This window comes from Lolium perenne, chromosome 4, assembly GCF_019359855.2.
Source record: "Lolium perenne isolate Kyuss_39 chromosome 4, Kyuss_2.0, whole genome shotgun sequence".
In the NCBI taxonomy this organism is placed as follows: domain Eukaryota; kingdom Viridiplantae; phylum Streptophyta; class Magnoliopsida; order Poales; family Poaceae; genus Lolium; species Lolium perenne.
This window is the reverse complement of record NC_067247.2, coordinates 284,294,912-284,316,461: the sequence shown is the minus strand read 5'-3', so window position 1 is coordinate 284,316,461 and position 21,550 is coordinate 284,294,912. Positions and strand designations below refer to the sequence as shown.

Genomic DNA, 21,550 nt, shown 5'->3' with positions numbered 1-21,550 from the left:
CCCGGAGTTGGCGGACAACGAGGAGTGGGAGGCGGCGGTGCAAGCATCCGCCGTAGAGGGATTTGTCGGCGCTAAGTTTGTCGCGCTTGAGCAGCAAACGCCGCTGCGGCGGAAGAGTCGCGCCTCCGCCTCCAGTCGCAGAGGGAGGAGCTGGGCGAGCGGCGGCATGCAGAGGAGCTGCAGCGATGGTGTGCTGAGGAGCTGGAGCAGCGGCGGCGTCGGGATGAGCTGCACGAGCGGCGTTGTGTGGAGGAGATGCAGTAGCGGCTGCGGAGACAAGAGTTCTAGTATCGGCAGCGGCGGGAGGAGCTAGAGCAGCAGCTACGGGAGGAGGCATCGGCCACGGAATTGGCAGCCTGGGAGGCGGAAGCGGAGGATGAGGACGAGGATGACGAGGAGGACGACAACGACATCGACTGGTCCGACGACGGGCCATACCCGGAGGAGCAAACGGCGCAGCAGCGAGCGATCGTTGAGCCCTTCGGGTCGCAGAAGAAGCTGCAGGATGACACCCGTGCCAGAGAGGAGGACAACGATGAGCAGTGGCGCCACGTTGTCGACCTCTCCATCCAGCACACACCGGAGCAGCGGCGGAGGGGAGGCGACGACGCGGCAGAACGACTTGTTCTCGCCACGCTCCGGAGGGAGAGGTGGCGCGCGACGACCGAGCTACAACAGAGGGGAGGCGACGACAGGGCTGGCCGTTAAACGCACCGTCGGGCGGCCAGTATGCTAGGGTTTAGATGATCCTAGCCGTTTTCATTCAAACGTATAAAATATAATCAAATTTGACTGAATTTTTTATTTTCATGCATGTTTATTATTTTGGGGCCTCTCCCACAGCGCGATATCACGCCAAGGCGTCCCCTAAACTTTCAATTCGGCATTGTTTAGAGGTAGCTTTGAAGAACGCGACTAAAGATGCTCTTAGTACCAGGAAGATACAATTTAAAAGAGGTTACATCCGACCGACCGCTGCATAGCCAGTGCACAAATTCCACATAAATCTTAGCTCTTGCTAACGTTAACCAACAGAAGGAGAAGCATCAGCAAAATATTCCTGCATATGCGTCTGTATACAGCTACCCTATCGACCGATCATGGCTGGCCAGATGCACCTGCCAATTTCGTATCAACCACACACATGCAAGATGACAGTTGATGTCTATAGAACATGGCCACTTGTCACTAAGAATCTTAATTAGCTAGGAGGAAGCAAAAGGAAATATGCAAACTTGTTGTTTCAAGAAAGGAAAATACAGAATGTAGTTGGCATTTCCATAGAAAATACAGGAGGAAGCGTGTAGTACTTTACTCCGTAGAAGACGAAGAAGATAGGGCCGACACGAAGGAATGCGAAGGAGGAGACTTTATTTATGCCGTGGAGAAAGTGATGGATGCGGCTACTCGGGCGCGACTCTCGTATCGATCATCTGCCATGGCAGCCGTTTCCCTATAAAATAACACAAGCCGGCAGGCAGACCATGCACCCACCTCTCTCTCTCACCCTCTCTCCACTCCCTCCACAGCCCCAGGAGCCAAACACACGACCAAACCAGACCCTCTCCACATCTCCATGGGCGCCCTGAGAATACCCAGCACCACCGGCGGCGAGAAGGCCAAGGCTTTGGTTGAGAGCGTGGACACGGAGGCGGCGTGCGCGCTGCTGGCCTCGGGCCAGTACGGCTACATCGACGTGCGGATGTGGGAGGACTTCGACGCGGGCCACGTCGCCGGCGCGCGCAACGTGCCCTACTACCTCTCCGTCGCACCTCGCGGCAAGCCGGAGCGGAACCCTCACTTCGTGGAGCAGGTCGCCGCGCTCCACGCCAAGGGGGACCGCCTCCTCGTCGGCTGCCGGCAGGGAGTCCGCTCCAGCCTCGCCGCCGCCGACCTCGTCCACGCCGTACGTTGTTTCATCACTCACTCACCCAGTAGTTACTGCAGATTGATCGAGGTGAAATCCAAAGCTATGCTCGATTATTGAAGATATTTGCTCTGAATTTTGGTTGCAGGGGTTCAAGAACGTGAAGAACCTGCAAGGTGGCTACCTCTCTCTGCTCAAAAGTGCGAATCCGCAGCCAACAGCTTATTACAATCAGTACTAGGCATCAGGAGTAAGTACGTCATGTTAGGCAGATCCATCGTCAGCCTCAACAGGAGGAACGGGAAATTCGAAGAAAAGAAACGAAGAGTAACCGTTCTGAGTTCAAGTATTGATTTATCTTTGAGAATATATATGTCTTGCGAGAAAAAATTGTATGCGAGTACAGCTGATTTGTTACCAGTTTGGTTGAGTGATTCTAAAAGAAAAGAGAGAAATATAGCATTTTGGTTGAATCAGCTTAGAGCATCTCCAGCCCGTTGGGCTCCCCAGTCCGAAATCCGGCGGTATTTAGCGTCGGATGATGTAAGTTTGGTCTGGGGAGGTCCATTTTGCCAGCGGCGAGCCCATGATGGATGAAAATTTTGGACAAATACCGGTGAATTCAGACAAAACAAGACGAAATTCGTTCAAACATAGGCGAAATTTAAAGATATTTAACATATATAAGAGTTCGTACATATATAGACCAAATTCGTAATATATTTGAATTCGGGCCACAGGGGAAATAAAAATTAAAATTTAATAACGGTGATCTACATGCCGAAATGGCAGTAGAAGGCTGTGTAGTCGCCGTCGTCGTCGTCGTCGCTGGAGTTGCCGGCGTCCTCGGGTGGCGGCGCCTCGTACCAACGGCTTGAACCCTGACCAGGGACGCCGCATGGCGGTGTCGGCCGATAGAGCTCGTCGTCGCTTCTCTCCTCGAGCTTGATGAGCGGCACGGGCGCGACGGTCGGGGCTGGTGCGGCGGCCGGTGTGGCGCGGACGGTGCGGCACCGCGCGGCAGCCAAGTCCAGCAGGCGCCTCTGCCGCTCCGCCTCCTGCCGCTCCCAGTCCCGCCTAGAACAGTCAAGCGCGGCGTCCATGGGAAGGGCGTTGTCGGCGGGGACGAGGTCGTTGAGCGACTTGGCGATCGCCTCCGCCACCGCGGCATCCTCGGCACGCTTGGCCTCCTCCTCGGCGAGCTGGGACGCGGCGGCGACCGATGCGGCCTCCTTCTTCGAGGTCTTCCTCTTGCGGCCGCGCGAGGGAGACGACGAGCGGTGCCCCCTGGTCGCGGATGACGAGGGCGCCGCTGCTGCGCCCTCTGGCCGGCGGTGGAGATGTCGGCTCCTTCTTGACGATGGTCGACGTCGCAGGTGGAGGAGCCGACCCGCCGGACCTCAACGCCGACCTCGACCCATACGACGAGGAGGACGACGCCATCCGTCGCGGCGTCCAGGAGCTACCGTGCCGGCGCAACACGGTAGGCGCCACCGGCGGCGGCATCCCCAGAACGGGGGAGTTGCCACCCTCGATGTGCGCGATCACGTTCTCGAGGGTGCGGCCAGGCCCGCTTCACCAGAGGCGGCGACCGGCGACATTGTTTTGCGCGGGAGGAGGAGGAGGGCCGTCGTACGCGGCGAGTTCTCGCTCGTATCTTTGCCGGAAGAACTCCGTCAAGGCGTCCTTCGCGCGCTGCTCGTCATTGAGGGTGACGAGCACCGCGTCGATCTCCGCCTCCTGGGCGGCGCGGCCGATTGGCGGCGGCGGGATCGGGACGTCGCCCGCGCTCAGGCGCTAGCCTCCGGGCGCGCGGAAGTCCGGTGGAGCGGGGTAGCCCACCGCGTGCAGTAGCCTCCCCTCCCATTGGTGGAGAGAGCAACGCCGAAGTCGTTGTTCGCCGCGTCGTCACCGAAGTTCGCCATTGTTCGCTCGTGAGATTGGGGAGAGAGGTGGTGAGAATAGGGAGACGGCGTGGTGAATGCGGCCAGCTGCGATAGTTCCGCGATAAATAGAGGGCGACACGCGTGAAACCGAGGCGACGATATTAACTCGCCGCGTGGAAGCTACGCACCCGGCGAAGACTGACCGGTGACAGGCTTTTACAGCGCGTGGAAGACGATGCGATAAGGACGACGATCGGCCTTTCTCGCCGACAAGTCGGGGCCACCAGCAGCGCGGGAAGTTTTGTCGGTGTTTCCCACGCTTTTGTTTCCTCCGGACTCCCTGAGCGCTCCCTAGGGGGTCGGGGATGACCTGAGCTCCCCGGATGGATGAAAGCCCAAATCTAGACAAAAACGAGGATCCGAGGATGCAACTGGGCAGTTTTCATTCATCCGAATGGAAAAAGGCGTTCTAGGGGCCTTTTTTGGGAGACTGCTAGAGATGCTCTTACATTGGATGATGGCTTGTCTCTCTCCCTACCTTTTTTTTTTTTTGAGGAAACAACATGATTCTGATGGGCGTTTATTAAAATTTCTACATGTTCTTTTTCACAATATATTCACTTCATGTCGACTCTCGAAATAACAAGTCATCTGCAGCAACCCATTAACTTTTTTTTAGACAAAGCAAACAATTAATTTTTAGAACACCTCCCAGGAAAATAGTGACATGCAGCAAGGAAAATCCATTGCAACCATACCTGGACGTGGGTAGCCAAGCTTGAGGCCCGACCCGAAATTCCGGGCTTTGGGTTGAAAATGCTGGCCCGATGGTCGGGCTAGGCCAGGCCTAAATAGTGTAAATCAGCGAAATAGGAAAGGCCTACGCTGCAGCCCGCTGGACCAATGGATTTTTAGGTTTTTGGCGGGAAGGTGCTAACCATCACCGTTAATGGGCCTGGCCCATTAGTTCAGTTGTTTCAAAAAAAATCAAATTTGAATTTTTTTTTAGATTTGAAATTTGCTCAGAATTGAAATTTTCGCATATTCAAAAATTGCTTAGATTTCAAATTTGCCCAGATTTGAAATTTGCTTAGATTTAAAAATTGCCCAGATTCGAAATTTACTCAGATTTGAAATTTTCTCAGCTTAAAAATTTGCTTACTTTGAAAAAAAATTCGAATTTGAAATTTTCTTAACTTTAAAATTTGCTCGACTTTAAAATTTGTTAAAAAAGGAAAAACAAAAAAAGTCAAAAAAAATCGAGGAAAAATCGAAAGAAAACCGAAACCCAAGAAAAACCAGAAAAAAAAACTCGTCAAAAGCCGGAAAAACCGAGGCCTACTGCTCCCTGCCTGTTGATGGGCCGCGGTCCAAACTCACCACCACGCGGACAATGGTTTTTACCCATCCCCGCGTGTGATGAATAAGATTCCGCTTTTTGGCGGAACCAAGCCAGGTCTGGGCCTAGTTTTTTGCGTCTTGGGCTTTCTTTGGCCCGGTTCAAAGTACGGGCTGGCCCGAAGGATGCAAAGTATAATTTCTGCACACATGTGCTACACTCACTAACTGCTTTGCGTGGGTGGCAGCTCCTTCCACACCACGATTGGCTTTGGGATCGCCCATTATCCACGAAAAGCTCATCATTGTATCTAGACTAGATGCCTTCCCCTAAAATTATCTTCTTGTTTGATTCAAATAATTTCTAAAAGAATTGTGTGGGATAAATAATAAGAACCCAAATTCGCGTCCCTCAAGACTTAAACCTGGGTGGTTGGGTTGTACATCCACTTCTCAAACCAAATGAGCTAGGCTCACTTCTCTTGTAGGATTTCACATGCCATTACATAATATTCATGTGCTTTTGGAATCATTCGGATCAAACGTGCCATCCATTGAGTGGGAGTTGCCATCCATTGAGTGGGAGTTTGTTCGATTTTGTATTGAGATTTGCAATTTAATGCACGGGGTAGGCGATGGAGCATGCCCACTTGTATTTCAGCAGTATCTATATCTATAAAGTTCATCCCCACTAAAATGCATTTAATGTTTGCAAGCTTAAACCAGGTGAAGCCACGTCATCCCAATTATTCCTACCTGTCCGATTCCAAATAGATGATCGTCCTTTTCCGTTGTAGCGTTGGCCGAGTCATCAACAACGATTCCAAATAAATGGGTGTTTTATCACACGCTGCACATTTGTTGTTAGCCCGCAATGATCTGCAGCCTTTTCGACCATCAACATTAATCAGGCACTAACCATTAGCACTTCCCCTTATCAATGAAACGCCCCCATTATCTCTTTGCTTCGGCCATCCGCCTCTTTGCTTCCAGCCTTCATACTGAACCTTCATCATCTCCCCGCACTACATAATTCTGGCCCAAACTGACGGATGCAGATGCAGCCTTCAACATCGCCCTCCTCCTATTAGATATATGTGGTACAGTCTTATGAAGTCCTATCTCAGTGTTTCTTTCCATGCTACAACATTCTGTAGATTGCGAGGGCTTAAATCTGTTGGATAGATTACGGGCCTATTTTTCTCTGATTCTCTGCCCTCTCTTTGATTTTTCATGTTTGTTTTCATACTTAGATCAGATCTACATCACCATCAACAAATCAAGGTACTGCTCTGCACCTACTCGCTGCACATATGGATCCTGCTTATTGTCGTTATTGCACGGATTCATCCTGGTTTACTGATATTCCATTCTCTTATACCAGTATACAAAATCCCCCTTCTTGATGGCGGCCCTGTACCAACACCACTCAAATGGCGGCAGCAGGTGATTCACCCGTCAGACAGAACACCTGCAGATGCCTCGCTCCACTCCACAACGGCATGAGAGCTCGATGTTATATCCGACAATAGCTTTTTATGTTTTATGTCTTACTTGATTCACTAGGCACCCTGCGTATGGATGGAAATTGAGAGGGGGCCATTTGGATCTCAATGTTTGTTTTGTAATTAGCAACTGATAACAAACTCCTGTACATATTTAAGGTTGCCACATTGTCTGCTCGATGCTTGATGAAATGTTATGCTCGAGGTGAAATCCAAAGCTATGCTCGATTATTGAAGATATTTGCTCTGAATTTTGGTTGCAGGGATTCAAGAACGTGAAGAACCTGCAAGGTGGCTACCTCTCTCTGCTCAAAAGTGCGAATCCGCAGCCACAGCTTACAATCAGTAACAACCAGACATCAGCTCATTAATTATCAGGAGTAAGTACGTCATGTTAGGCAGATCCATCGTCAGCCTCAACATGAAGAAACGGAAATTCGAAGAAAAGAAACGGAAAGTAACAAAAGTAACCGTTCTCAGTTCAAATAGTGATTTATCTTCTTCGAGAATATATCCTGCGAAAAAATTGTATGCAAGTAAAGTTGATTTGTTTTTTTTTTTTGGAAAGCATATAGCTTTTTTACGAAACGTTTTGGGCTAAATCGCCCATTACAGCATCACCGGCACACTCAGGCACCTCATTCTCCCAAGATAAGAGCATCCCCACTCGTTTGGGCTCCCCACGCCCAAATCCGGGTGAATTTAGCGCCGGATGGATGTAGTTTTTGGCCTGGGGAGGCCCATTTTTCCAGCCGCGAGCCCATGGACGCGCACCCACCGCGTGCAAAGCGACGGCGCAGTCACCGGGAAGGGCAATCGTCGGAGTTCCCTCGACGCATTGAACCGTCGCGAAGTGGACTGGAGAGCCGGAACGACTCGTCGGGAACGGTCGAAGTGGCCTCGATGCGAGAACCGCCGTAATGGAGCACGAACTCCGCGGAAGAGCAACCGGCGCTCTCTGTCGTCGAGAGACCTACATATACGGTTTTCGACGGGCGGCGCCATTCATCTGTTCTCTCGTCACCATCCTCCGTCAACCATGAGCGATATCTCTTGGCCATCGGACACCGACAGCGAGGGGAAGCCGCCTGGATGGCGCCATTGGTGGGAACCAGCTGCATCGTCCAGCAGCGACGATTCCCCCCCGCCGGCCAGCGAGGACGAGTGGGACGACGAGGAGGAGGACGAAGAGGCCGTGGAGCAGGCCGAGGAGCAGGCCGAGGAAGAGGCCGAGGAAGAGGAGGAGGAGCAGGAGCAGGAGGAGGAGCAGGAGGAGGAGGACGAAGAAGCTGATGAGGACGACGACGAGGACTCAACTTCCTCCGACGAGGAGGTGGCGAGCCGGAAGCGTCGCCGCGACGACGATGAGGCGGGGCCTTCTAAGAAGAAGAAGAAGTAGTTTAGTTTTAAAGTTTTTATATGTAATTTTTATGTTTATTCGAATTATATTCGAAATATATATATAATCTATCTATGTTGCACCACTTGAGAGTTCAAAGCTTTCGTTCGACGAGGGTATTGCCGTAGATCGGGAAGACGAGGGTTTTGCCGTAGATCGGGAAGACGAGGGTTTTGCCGTAGATCGGGAAGACGAGGGTTTTGCCGTAGATCGGAGGCCATTGTCGCCGACAAGTTGGGGCCACGCGCGCTTTCGTTTCGTCCGGAGTCCCCGAGCGCTCCCCGGGGGGCCGGGGATGTCGTGGGATCGCCGGATGGATTTAGGCCCAAATCCGGACGAAAACGAGGAACCGGGGGCGCGACTGGGCCGAATTACGCCGTCCGGATGGAAAAAACGCTCGCCGGGGGCCTGTTCGGGGGGACGAGTGGAGATGCTCTAAAGAGGAGTTTACATCGGGAGTGGTGTTTTGGAATATGGGAGCATATGCTCCCTATATTTTAAAATGCATTTTACACATATTTTAAATTTAAAAAAAATTGAAATAAAAAATTTGCACGTACATCTTCACGTGCTACACGCTTACAAAGTCGTTTCATAAAAAATGAACTTATCATGTGACGTGTGTAAAAAAGACAAAATTCAGTGATAAAAATAATGTTTTTTCCGGGATAAGTTTTCTCTTTTTTACATAGACCACATAAAAAATTATTTTTTCGTCAAACTTGACGAACACACATATATTATGGAGATGTACATGTAGAATTTTTTGTCAAAAATTTTCCACACTTAAAAATATGTTTTATTGGTAGAGGAAGCATACGCACCCGGGAGCCGAATTGAATTTCCGGTTTACATCACACTTAGCCCCTACTTGTGCTAGAACATGAGCTACTTTATTCGTGGAACGTTTACGGAACCTTATTGAACAAGACGAAAACCACAAGCAACTCTGAACCTTAAGGTCTTCAATGATCGGTGCTTCGCTGGAGAAGTCCGCCTTTCTACTGGAGAAGTCCGCCTTTCTACTGGATAGTGCCATCGCTAGGAGCTGCGCATCCGTTTCAAAGATTGCCCTGATCACACCCAACTCAGCCGCAAGGTTAAAAGCTTCTTACATTCCTCTCAATTCAGCTGTAAACGCATTATGAATTGCCGCAGAACACCCTGCTCTAGCCGCAACAACAACACCATCTGATGCCCTTGCTACCACTCCCCATCCGTCTTGTGCTTGGCCCTCCACAAAAGCCCCATCCACGTTAAATTTTATAACACCATCAGGCGGAGGCTGCCATTTTCCTTCAGGTTTAGCAATATATGTTCCTTTCCCAAAACAACTAACAAATTCAGCTGATATACATTTCACTCGGTGAACAATCTCCACAATCTCCAAGGGCATTTCTCCTTCTCTTACTCTATTTCGTTCCCTCCACCATAGCCAACACATTGTAACAATCTGCATTTTTTGCTCATTAGACAGCTTCCAAATCTCATCCATTGCTTTCTCTATGCTCCCCACACTTTCTATCTTCAGCCTAATATTTTCATAACCCAAATCACGCCACAGCGGTTTAACTTCTCTACATCTGACAAATAAATGGCAACCGTCCTCGTACGAACGGTTGCAAAAGAGGCACTTAGGATCTTCAATTTGAACACCATGTCTGATTAGATTATCTCTTGTAGCTAGAGAATTATGTGCACACCTCCACCAGAAGTGCTGTAGTGACCCAAATTTTCTACTCGTTATTTATTCTAGTTATCTGATATTTTGCTGCTAATAATTTTATTTTACTTATCATTAGTATTTAAATTAAATGTTAATCTTTGCATGTAATAAAAAAATTACGAAGTAAATCTGGTAAAGTTAGGAGGTGGTTTATTTGTGCATGACTCCTAGTATTATTATCAATGCATGCATGCATCGATGGGGAGCTGCTTTGTACGTGCATGTAGGAATGCATTTAACCATGTATGCACGTCTGATACTAGCTTAGCAGCGTGAAGCGAAGTAGCCAGAAGATGAGACGTGGCTTCATGCTAGAGGTTGCTATGAGGTGAGAAATTCTCTGTCGGCACGGTCTGCACGTGGAGCCGATGTATGGTGGCCAGGTGAGCTAGCTTATACGTGCACCATTCTAATCGTTCGTCGAAGGGTGAACCGCCAAGGCTACAGCGGCTCAGATATTTAGTCAGCTCAAGACAAAGCGGCGAAGCGGCCTGATATTTTGGCCAGCTCCAAGGGTCAGCTCGAAGAGTCGAGCGGCAACACAACGTGGCTCAGATATTTTATACCAGCACCGACGATCCGGTTCTATAAATAGGCCAGCTCTCCTGCACTTAGCACTTTACACGTACGTACGACCCAGCTTTGAAACAATGAGATAGGTTAATTAGCCCAGTGAGAGAAGGAGAGACAGAACTTAGTGTTGCATGACAGATAGTATGCTGCCGTCGATCGGTCACCGTCTGATCTCGTTTGTGTAGATCCTGTCTAGCTAGTACATGGAGTAGCCAACACCATTTCTGTATGAAATGATCAGCTTTGGATAGCAGTACGAAGGCAAGTAGATGTTCTCCTATTCCTTTGATCTGCCAATAGTTCATCTGCTATTATTTTACTTCGTTGTTAGTTCCTTTGATCACTTGCTCATGTAAGTAGTTACTCTGCCATGATCCACTTCCTTTGATCCGTTGATTATCTGTTGAATATATTGTTGCACCTCGATCCTTGGTCATGTTTGATCGTTGTGTTGTCGGAGAGGGACGGGTAGTCATCTTCGGCTTGTTGGAATCGTATAATCTGCGGGAGCTCATGTGGAGCCGTGAGGTTGTTGACCTCATGACAGTGATTGTATCACTTACCTGCTGCGAATATCCTTGATCTTGTCGTATTGGTATCACGACAGCAAACATATTGTACCGGTCACAGTTCAGGTATGGGACTGTCTGTGTTCTCCGCTGGGGAAGGCCTCTGTTCGGGAACGTGTCGGTGATGGATCCGTAGGAGCGACCGACATCAGTAGGTCAGAGTGTCCGAGTCTTAGCGGGTAAAAGGGCACTGCTTGACTAGCGCAACCTAGTCAAGACTGTCGATGTCGGAGTACCCCTCTGCAGAGTGTAAAAGCGTTAATATTAACCCCTGTGACTCCCGGGTTGGGAAGCTTGCTGTCATGTGTGATGCCAATCATTTCCGTGTCAATCTCTGTTAAATTTATCTTTAGTTATTCTGACACTTATTTCATGATTTCAGTTCCGTTAAATATTTCCTTGATATCCTTTTGATTCCTACTAATCCTTTGATGATCTTTTCTCTTCCGTTGTGTCTACTTGCTGAGTATGCCCCCATACTCACCCTTGCTTTCTCATTTTTCTTACAGAAGTGAGCATGTTTGAAGATGACGGCGAAGCGTAGGAGTTAGTACTACGGGAAGGGAAAATAAATGTGTATTATGATTCATGTAATAGAAAAGATAGCAAATAAAGTCTTGTTTAGCTTGTAAATATGTTTTTCTTTGAGCCTTACATGTTTATAATCGCAAGATTATAAATATGTGGCGTTGTCACGACTAGGCCCGTTTTCGGGGCGTGACAAGTGCTTTACTTTATTTGGACATGCAAGCTTCCAAATTCTCCACCATTTAATCTTACCCCGTCCTCCTAAAACTTCTGGCCGATCAGTACTGCCCCCGTCATCTCTCCCTGAAGCATTCATCTGTAGCTCCATCTGAACCTATAAGCATTCCTTACTGAATGTATTCCTCTCAGGTCATAATGCCACGCCAGAAAATCAACAGCTCCTTCTCTTAAAGGCATATTCAAGATCAATCGAGCTTCAGTAGCCGAAAAAGTATCCATGACAAGTTGCTCATCCCATTGCCCCGTTATCGGACTTATAAGACCAGATACTTTGCACAAAATATTGTCACCTCTAGGTGTTAAAATCTTCCTACACCATGCTCTTGGAATCCATGGATCTTGCCAGATGTTCACATGTTCTCCATCACCAATACGCCAAATCACCCCCTTCTTCACTAGTTCCACTCCATGAAGAATACTTCGCCAGGTGTATGACGTAGGACGGCGCGAGAGTAGTTGCTTTGGGTTTAGGGGTGGAGGTGTGCGTTCCGCATGTACCCTGGCTGTAGTAATCACCTGTGACTGCTACAACCTTGTACAAGCGACTCTTGTATGTGTTGATCTCTTCTGATGCTTAATGGAATGACACGCAGAGCTTCTGCGGGTTCTCAAAAAAAAAAGATGTATGACATATTATCACATGGTTTAGCTTCAAGAATATGACAATCAGGAAAATACTTTGCCTTCAAAATGCACACAAACTGTCAGGATTTTGGATAAACCGCCAAGCTTGTCCGGAAAGCATTGCAATGTTGAATCCATGAATATCTCGAAAACCCAAACCTCCCTGACCCTTCGGCTTGATCATCTTCCACCAGCTAATCCAATGAATTTTGTTCTCTTTATCTTGTTGACTCCACCAATATTTTGCTATCATAGCACTTAACTCATCACAGAAACCTATTGTTAAATAGAAACAAGACATAAGAAAAGTCGGTATGGCTTGTGCGATAGCTTTAATCAAAACTTCTTTCCCTGCCTTTGAAAGCAATTTCTCCTTCTAGCCCTGTATTACTTTCCAAATTTTATCTTTGATATATGCAAACGCCTTCCTCTTAGACCTACCAATATGCACCGGCATTCCAAGGTATTTATCGTTCCAGTTTTCGCTCTGAACTCCCAACTCAAACTTCACCATATCCTTTATATGTTGCTTGGCATTTGCACTAAACATCAAAGACGACTTCTCCGTATTGATACACTGCCCCGAACAGTTCTCATAAAGTTGCAAGATCTGTTTCAATACCATTGCTTCCTCCTGTCCAGCTTTCAGTAACATAACTGAGTCATCAGCAAAAAAGAGATGGGTAAGACTAGGTGCTCTCGGACAAATTTTCAAACCACACAACCTTCCTTGACGTTCAGCTTGTTTTAACAACGCAGTCAATCCTTCCGCACAAATAACAAAAAGATATGGTGACAAAGGGTCCCCTTGATGTAGACCCCTAGTTGGAGTAAATTGTTCCGTTGCCTGCCCATTGACCTTAATTCGATAAGTAACCGTTGTCAGGCAGCGCATCACCACATCGACCCAACTATGATTGAAACCCATCTTCATCATCATTTGACGCAAAAATTCCCACTCCACGCGGTCATAAGCTTTACTCATATCAGCCTTGACAGCCACATAACTCTCTCTCTCCCCTTCTTTTTATTTTTCAGAAAATGCGTCGCCTCATACGCCAACAAGATATTATCTGTTATTAGTGTCCCGGGAACAAAAGCACTTTGATTATCAGAAATAATGTCCGGAAAAATAATCTTTAGCCTATTTGTAAGCACCTTTGAAACAAGTTTGTAAAGGACGTTGCAAAGACTAATTGGCCTTAGATCTTTAATCCTTGATGGATCCTTTACCTTTGGTATAAGAACAACATAAATATCATTCCATCCCTCTGACATATCTCCTCCATTCAACACATTCAAAACCTCCTCCACAATTGTATCCCCCATAATATGCCAATATTTCTTATAAAACAATGAAGGCATGCCATCTGGACCTGGTGCCTTAAGGTCTCCAATATGATCAAGAGCTGCCTTCACTTCCATAGCCGTGAACTCTGCTACAAGACATTCATTCATTACTGGAGTTACACACGGCTGCACTACTGCTAGCAATTCAGCAATACGATCACCTCCTTGTGCTGAGAAGAGATCCTGAAAATAAGACAGAATATAATTTGTTAGTTCACCCCCTTCCTCCACCTCCATCCCATCCTCCCTTCTCAACTTCTTGATACGATTGTTTTTTTTCCTAGCCGATGCAAAAGAGTGAAAATAATGTGTGTTCCGATCCCCTTCCTTCAGCCACCATGCATTGGCACGTTGCCTCCACTTAATGTTCTTCATCTCCTCTAAACGTTCCAACTGGCATCGAAGCCTTGTTTCCTCCTCTACTTTCTCCTTTGAGATCGATGCTAACATGCAGGTTTCCAACTCATCTCTTGTTTTTTTATGCGATTTTCCAAGTCCCCTACCACATCTCTGCTCCATCTCGTCAAGTCAGTAGCCACCGTTTTAATAACTTGTCGTGTATGACTTCCTTCCTCACATCCCCGTCTCCATGCCGCCTCAATTACTTCATCACAGCCTTCCTCTCTAACCCATCGCGCCTCAAAACGGAAACTTGACACAACCCGAGGTCTTCTCTCCTCTACTTCCGTCTCTACTATGACCGGCCTATGATCAGAATGCCTTGGATTCCTCTCTGAAATTAGGAAATTTTAAACACCATTCACTATTTGCTGTAGCACGGTCCAACCTTTCACAAATATATCCATCAACATTACGACAGTTGTTTCTCCAAGTGAACTTATCTCCTACATATCCAAGATCACCAAGACCGCAACTATCCAGAGCATCACGAAACTGATCCATACACGTTTGGGGTCGAGTCGCCCCACCACACTTTTCATCAGAAGTAAGTATCTCATTAAAATCTCCCAAACAGAGGCATGGCCTTCCATTGTGATGTTGTTATCCCAAAGTACGCAACATTTTCCACGTTTCTTTCTTCCTCTCCGACTGTGATTCTCCGTACACACCAGTCAGTCTCCAAATATCTCCATTAGCTTCTGTAAAGTTGATTTGTTACCAGTTTGGTTGAGTGATTATAAAAGAAAAGAGAAAAATATTATATTTTGGTTGAATCAGCTTATATTGGCTGCTGGTTTGTCTCTCCCCAGTCACCGTGCTGGCCTGCTGGGTCGAGACGATAGGGAGGAGATCCAAATTCGAACCGTTTCTGAAAGATAGAGGGGTATTTTAGTACTTTTTGCTGTTTTAAGGGGTTGTCGAAAAAAGCCTAAACATCTTATATTTCGGATCGGAGGGAGTAGTGAACAGTGGGAAATTTGAAAACCTTCAGATTTGTCGTTTTTGTGTATGCCAGAATACAAATACTCCCTCTCTCACGGTTTATTAGGCGTACGCGTATCTCTAGGTCGCAAATTTAATCAAGTTAGCATTAGTTATATGTTGTAAAAATTATATTATTAGAAAGTTTAGATGTTCTATTTTCTAATAATATAATTTTTGCATTATATAATTCAAATTATATAGGTTAAATTGACGACCTAGGGATACAGGGAAGATTAGTAAACTGAGACGGAGGGAGTAGTTCACATTGAGATTTTGCACGACCATAGAATACATCGTTGTTGTTGAAGTGTATAAGTAGATTGCCTAACCATTTTCATCAGTTCGGACTTTTGTTTCAAGTGGCTAGTGCATGAAGCTTAACATGGTATCAGAGCCCCAGGTCTCGAGTTCAAATCCTAGCTTTCACAATTTATTCTAAATTCCCCGCAGCCTCTTGTCGTGTGGTCCCGACGCTGCCTCTTTGCCTCTCTACACGTGTTGACTTGTCTTCTCGTCTTCCCGTCACACGTAAGAGGGGGTGTTGACGTGTATAAGTAGATTGCCTAACCCTTTCCAACAGTTCGGACTTTTGATTCAAGTGGCTAGTGCATGAAGTTTAACATGGTATCAGAGCCCCAGGTCTCGAGTTCAAATCCTGGCTTTCACAATTTATTCTAAAAATTATCTCTTCTCCCCCCTCTTCTCAAAGCTGCACCCTAATAGATTGCCTAGCTCTTTCTATCAGTTCGGACTTTTGGTTCAAGTGGCTAGTTCATGAAGCTTAACAGTTGTCAACATGTACGATTTTTGTTCGGAATATTTTGAAACTTTAAAATGTCAATTTTAATAAATAAATAAAAAGGGGCACCATGGAGCCCGTGCTACAGAGTGACTTTTCGCTAGAGTACTTGCTTATTTCCAATTGGTAGTCTCCCACCGCATGGCCTTCTCTTAGGGTCCGTTCGGTTTCAGAACCAGCTAGAATGGAATGGAACGGTTCCACACCTGGGACCCATTCTCGTGTTCGGTTAGACAGAAAAATGGAATGGAACGGTTCCACGAAATGGAATATTCTATCTACATGCGGAATGCACTCGCCCGGCCAAATCGGCCGGACCGAGTGGAACGGGCCGCTTTCCTCTCTCTCACCTCTCCCTAATCCTCTCTCTATCATCCCTAATCTCTCTCTCACCTCGTGCAGCCGGGCAGAGCAAGGCGCGGAGGCCGCCGGAGCCAGGCGTGACGGCCGGAGGTTGCTGGGCGGAGCGAGGCGCGTTGGCGCGGAGGTCGTCGGGAGCGGCGACGCCGGCCTCGTGGCGGCGCGGAGGTCGTCGGGCGCGGCGGCGCGGAGGTTGCCGAGCGCGGCGAGGTGGAACCGCTCGCTCGCGGCCGAGGCGGCGGCGGCCACGGCCGGGCCAGGGGCAGCCCTCCTCTCCTCCGTGCTCGCGGCCAGGGGCGGCGGCGCCACGGCCGGGCCAGGCGCAGCCCTCCCCCTGCTCCTCCGTGCTTGCCGAGGCGTGGCGGTCGGCGCTCCTCCTTGTTCCTCTCCAGGCCATTAGGCTAATTAATTGCTATGTTAGGCTAATTAATTCCATGTTACATCTGGTTCCATTCTACTCTTTCTCAAACCAACCGAACAAGAAAATGGACCAGAATGAGATGTGATGGAATGGAATGGAACCGTTCCATTCCATTCCACCCGGTCCGAAAAACGAACAGACCCTTAGCCTACCACGATGCCAACTGAAGACAAAGGCACAAGCAACAAAATAAGACCATGGAGTTACACTGAGCATAGGTAACAACATTGGGCATACATAATTCTTTTTCTACTAAATCTCTAGCTCGAATTGGTGAGCAGAAAGAAAATGGATTTGTATTTTGGATTCTCCATCCATTGGTTTTAATAAAATAGTTTTTCCTCCTACAAAAGCAGCTAACTTCTTGCTACGAATATAACAGGGGCAGTGAATATACGTGGGTGTTCAAAAATCTGTCCATTTACTTTTGAAAAATGATTTTTTTATCATCAGATACAATAAATTCATATAGCAACTTACTCAGAGTGTTGCTCATCATGACTAGGTCTATCCCAAACATAAAAAAAATATTATCTTTTCAACATCTTAGCGACAAGAATAGCTCAAACTTGTCCGGTTGAGGTGAAAAAGCAGCTGATCATGGCAAACTATAGGTTGTCACTAGAAAACGCAAGAAGACCTTTATTGGCCAGAAGCGCCAATCTAAGTTTGCCTTCGCACACAGTTAAGCCTCAAGCGGTACACGGGCAGTGGCTCGAGCTCCCTACAGAAAATAAATACAGAAGCAAGTTATAATAATAATCCATGAGTATCCAAATAGATAGATGGTCCTAATACTGCACAAGAATACACCATTACCCCAAACAGAGATCTCAGTCTTTCCACCTCTTCATCAGACTGCAAAAGGCATGTACTTAGCAATGAACATTGGAACAATAAAACGTTAACTGCTAGCTTGCAAAGGGAAAGAACACTTATACATACGTCTTCGTCGGGGCACCAAGTAACTCTTACAGGACCACTGCCGAAAGGTAGGCAATATGAGCCATTCCTGCGAGCGCCACTATATGCAATACCATCGCTGGGGTGCTTCATAGTAGTTCCACAAGCAAAGCAGGGACCTTTATTTAAAAGAGGGGGAGGGGGTCATCAGAAGATAAACCAACCAGTCACAATACCATAATAAAAGACTGACGATTGAAGGTAATAAACAGTGTACATCGAAATATTACAAATGCAAAACTCAAGCATAATGGACAAGATGAAACAAGGATCATTTACTAGAGACAGAAACACATTCACTGAACTGTCTAACATGCAAGTTCAACCTACTGCAAATCACAAAATGTATTTCAACGGTACATAAGTCGAGATAGAAGAGTTAGAATACCATTATCGAAAGATTTGACAATGCAGCAACAGTTCACCGCTAATGCAGCATCTCCACTCACATATGTGACTTCAGCAAAGAATAGATCATCACGCCCTTTGGTCTTTGCAGTGAAATTCATATGCATGTACATCCTACAGTTGTCTTCCTCCCAAAGTGGTGGCTCACCCAGAACATCTTTGACTTCATATGCACTATCCTGAAATAAGAAGCATGGATCTGTTCAGTGAGTGTGATTAATTGTTACATAAATGGGCAAGATAATATGATACACAAACAGTACTGGTAGCAGTACAGAGTAAGGCTGGAGGAAAGGGGAACAGAGAGCAAACCCCAAAAAGTTTGTGATGATCATTGTACTTGTACACCACAGCTTGAACCAATTGGTAAGTTGTATCACGCCTTTTATCAATTGCCTGTCCTGCTTTCAAGCGCTTCTTTGTGCCATCAGGAAAGAAACGGCATTTTTGTATAATCTTATCCACTTCAGAAAGGCCTATGCCCCTGTTCATATTTAGAGTATTATATATGATTAGCTAACTCCTCTTGAAACATGGAAAAATACAGTGTGATCGATGTTATCAGAACACATGCTTAGAGTGAATTAGTTCATGTGGAGAAATACTCAAATGCCTTTTTTTCTAAAGGTGCATCTATCTCTGTTTCGCTTCAGGTCCTCAACTCAGTGTGTTTCACACTGTTTTCACCAGTAGAGGAAACTTATTTTGAGATGTAATGTTACCTTAACATTAAGAAGTGATTCTCAAACAGGAATATTAATTTTAATCTAGTCTGGTCGTTTTTTTCAACCAACTAAAGCGGACTTAAAGCCATGCGTGTATTTCCTGCTTCCTGTGATAATCTTGTGGCCTATGTCACACAAGCTGTGTCTGAATATTTCACTTGCAAACTTGCAACTATGCAAAAGGGACAGGAGAGATGAAACAATGGAAATATATGCACAAGTTCAGAAACCTTACATTGTCAAATTCTTGCGCTCAGTGAGGTAGCGATCAATAGCCTTGTCAGCTTCGTCTTTGCTCTGAAAAGGCCTGCCCACATCAGGAAATATGCGGAAATATTCTCCAACATCTTTGATGGTGTAAAATGTGATTGCCCACTCGAAGACACGCCGTTTCCAAATGGGTGACGAGGAAAGACAGCGGTCTAATAGTGGTGGTGCATCAGTGGTGTCATGCGGAGAGGGCAGGGATGCAACAGTGTTGGACGATCCCTCCATTTCCGTAGTGTAGCACAGACCCTTCAAAGACGCATCCAGTCTATGCAGTGTTTGTGCAGATGCAGGCTCAGCCACATGCTGCTCCTTAGACCTAAAATTTGAACAAGCAGACCCAATGAGTAGCAGAGCAACGGTCTATGATATTGTTATCTTAGGGTACGAATGTAGCATACACAATAACATCCTACTGTGGATAGGGAAAAGAAACTTATTTTGCTTTTTATCAAAACTCTATCAAAAAGGCAGAGATATGCTTGAAATATGATGTTCGAGATAATCCACAATATCATCCTCCTATAGCTAGCTATGGAAAAGAAACTTATTTTGATTCCTATCAAAACTCCTTATCAAGAAGCCAGAACCGCTAGAAATATGATGTACGGAACAGTCAATAATATCAACCTCCTATACTATCAAGAAAACTCTCTATCCCCATGGGTAAACAGAACAATTTGCTTTCAACTAGATCAGGTACAAAAAAAAACAGACATGATTAAACAAGAGGGGGTGGCAGCAGCGGTTCACAGCGCCGAATTTGGGAGCAATCGGGCCTGGTCTCGACGGGAATAATCCCCAAGGTCGCCCCCAACCAACGCGGACGCGGACGCAGACACAAAATCCCCGAAAAGTAAATACCACAGCGAATTGCTCCGCGGCGGGCGTCCTGGCAATCGAACCAATCTACTACTGCCTAGGAATCGCGCGCGGGGGCGGGGGCGGGGGGCGAGCAGAAATCCTCACCTCGCGAGCGAGCTGGCTGCACGCGTTCGTCCGCCTCCTCCTCGTCTTCCCGGTCTCATGCTTCAGATTTTGTTCTAGTTATTATTACAAGCAGTATTTTGTACGGCGATTCTTCCTCTTCTTGCGCTGTGCTGTGCCTGTGTGGGCGGGCGGCGGCGTCGCCGGCGAGCGAGCGAGGCGGGCCGGATTAAATAGATTCGCGGGGGGTGACCGGGGCCAGCCCGTTGCCTGGCTATACACCACCCTGGTCGGTGCGGACAAGGTACCGCACCCCCAAAGGAGCCTGTTGGGCCGGCCCAGTCACGTTTCTTTTTGTTTCTTTTCTCCTTTTCTGCTGTTTCATTCTTTTCTTTTTTATAAATCTAAAATGCTAATGTCAAAAGATTTCGGGAAAAATAATATTTTTTATAATATGAACTTTCCAAAATCTGAATATTTCTAAATTTATATATTTTCGAAAAATTGAAAATTTTGAGTTTTTTTATTTTTTTATTTGAACAATTTTCGAATTTGAACAATTTTTGGATTTGAACACTTTTCGAATTTGAACATTTTTTGGACTTTGAACAATTTTCGGATTTGAACATTTTTTATGTTTGAAATATATTTTTCAAAATTTGAATGTTTTTTAGATTGAACTTAAGGGAAACTTGCTGCTGTTCTGCAAACCTCTACTCTTGGAGGCCCAACACTGTCTACATGAAAAGAAGCGTGAGTAGACATCAAGCACTTTTCTGGCGCCGTTGCCGGGGAGGAAAGGTAAAAGGCACTCATACTCCGGTTCCAGGTAACTAAGTACTTTTCTGGTGCCATTGTGTGTGTGCTCGAAGCTATTTCCTTTAGATCCTGCAATTGCATCTTTTTGTTTCTTGTTTACACTAGTAAGGCATAATGGACAACAATGAGCTTCTTATTCTATTTCCTGATTTAAGACATGGATGGTTTGATTCGAAAATTTAAAAACCCATGGAACATATTAGCATGAACACATTGAACACCATTGTTGCTAATGATATGGAAAATTCTAAGCTTGGGGAAGCTGGTTTTGATGAGCATGATCTTTTTAGTCCCCCAAGCATTGAGGAGAAAATTTACTTTGATGATACTTTGCCTCCTATTTATGATGATTATAATGATAGTACTCTTTTGGTGCCGCCTGTTATGGAGGATAAATTTGATTATGATTACAATATGCCTCCTATATTTGATGATGAGAATAATAATAATAGCTACTTTGTTGAATTCGCTCCCACTATTGCTAATAAAATTGATTATGCTTATGTGGAGAGTAATAATTTTATGCATGAGACTCATGATAAGAATGCTTTATGTGATAGTTATATTGTTAAGTTTGATCATGATGCTACTGAAAGTTATTATGAGAGAGGAAAATATGGTTGTAGAAATTTTCATGTTACTAAAACACCTCTCTTTTTGCTGAAAATCTTGAAGCTGCACTTGTTTTATCTTTCTATGCTTGTTGCATTATGCTTCTTGAATTTATTTATTTACAAGATTCCTATGCATAGGAAGCATGTTAGGCTTAAATGTGTTTTGAATTTGCCTCTTGATGCTCTCTTTTGCTTCAAATACTATTTCTTGCGAGTGCATCATTAAAACTGCTGAGCCCATCTTAATGGCTATAAA

The 21,550-nt window shown here is 46.2% G+C and overlaps 2 protein-coding genes and 1 long non-coding RNA gene across 5 annotated transcripts; 2 read left to right on the top strand and 1 right to left on the bottom strand.

Annotated features, from left to right (window-relative positions):
- Nucleotides 1–1,469: 1,469 nt before the first annotated feature.
- On the top strand, nt 1,470–7,142 carry LOC127295618 (thiosulfate sulfurtransferase 16, chloroplastic-like). 3 transcript variants are annotated; one of them, XM_051325584.2, is made up of 3 exons: nt 1,471–1,906; nt 2,016–2,092; nt 6,936–7,142. In XM_051325584.2, the coding sequence occupies exons 1-3, from the start codon at nt 1,577–1,579 to the stop codon at nt 6,943–6,945; spliced, it is 417 nt and encodes a 138-aa protein (XP_051181544.1). In that variant the 5' UTR covers nt 1,471–1,576; the 3' UTR covers nt 6,946–7,142. The 3 variants fall into 3 exon arrangements, with proteins under 3 accessions (XP_051181543.1, XP_051181544.1, XP_071675323.1); XM_051325583.2 differs by lacking the exon at nt 2,016–2,092 and having other exon boundaries at nt 1,470–1,906; nt 6,860–7,142; XM_071819222.1 differs by lacking the exon at nt 6,936–7,142 and having other exon boundaries at nt 2,016–2,343.
- Nucleotides 6,035–6,813, top strand: LOC127295620 (uncharacterized). Its single transcript, XR_007847953.2, has 3 exons — nt 6,035–6,191; nt 6,345–6,375; nt 6,476–6,813. It is a non-coding gene; the product is annotated as an uncharacterized lncRNA (long non-coding RNA).
- A 9,831-nt stretch (nt 7,143–16,973) lies between the features above and the next one.
- Nucleotides 16,974–20,062, bottom strand: LOC127295617 (uncharacterized). Its single transcript, XM_051325582.2, has 7 exons — nt 19,904–20,062; nt 18,903–19,253; nt 18,255–18,426; nt 17,923–18,121; nt 17,517–17,653; nt 17,391–17,429; nt 16,974–17,295 (listed from the first exon to the last, which is right to left on the bottom strand). The coding sequence occupies exons 1-7, from the start codon at nt 19,960–19,962 to the stop codon at nt 17,257–17,259; spliced, it is 996 nt and encodes a 331-aa protein (XP_051181542.1). The 5' UTR covers nt 19,963–20,062; the 3' UTR covers nt 16,974–17,256.
- Between the last annotated feature and the right edge of the window lie 1,488 nt (nt 20,063–21,550).

What these genes read in the sequence shown, in the direction of transcription:
- LOC127295618 (XM_051325583.2), top strand. Translation starts at nt 1,577, where the DNA reads ATGGGCGCCCTGAGAATACCCAGCACCACCGGCGGCGAGAAGGCCAAG. An exon ending in CCGCCGACCTCGTCCACGCC is followed by an intron (nt 1,907 to 6,859) that starts GTACGTTGTTTC and finishes TTTTGGTTGCAG; the next exon opens with GGATTCAAGAACGTGAAGAA.
- LOC127295617 (XM_051325582.2), bottom strand. Translation starts at nt 19,962, where the DNA reads ATGAGACCGGGAAGACGAGGAGGAGGCGGACGAACGCGTGCAGCCAGC. An exon ending in TGTCAAATCTTTCGATAATG is followed by an intron (nt 17,654 to 17,922) that starts GTATTCTAACTC and finishes TTTTAAATAAAG; the next exon opens with GTCCCTGCTTTGCTTGTGGA. An exon ending in GACTGAGATCTCTGTTTGGG is followed by an intron (nt 17,296 to 17,390) that starts GTAATGGTGTAT and finishes TATTTTCTGTAG; the next exon opens with GGAGCTCGAGCCACTGCCCG.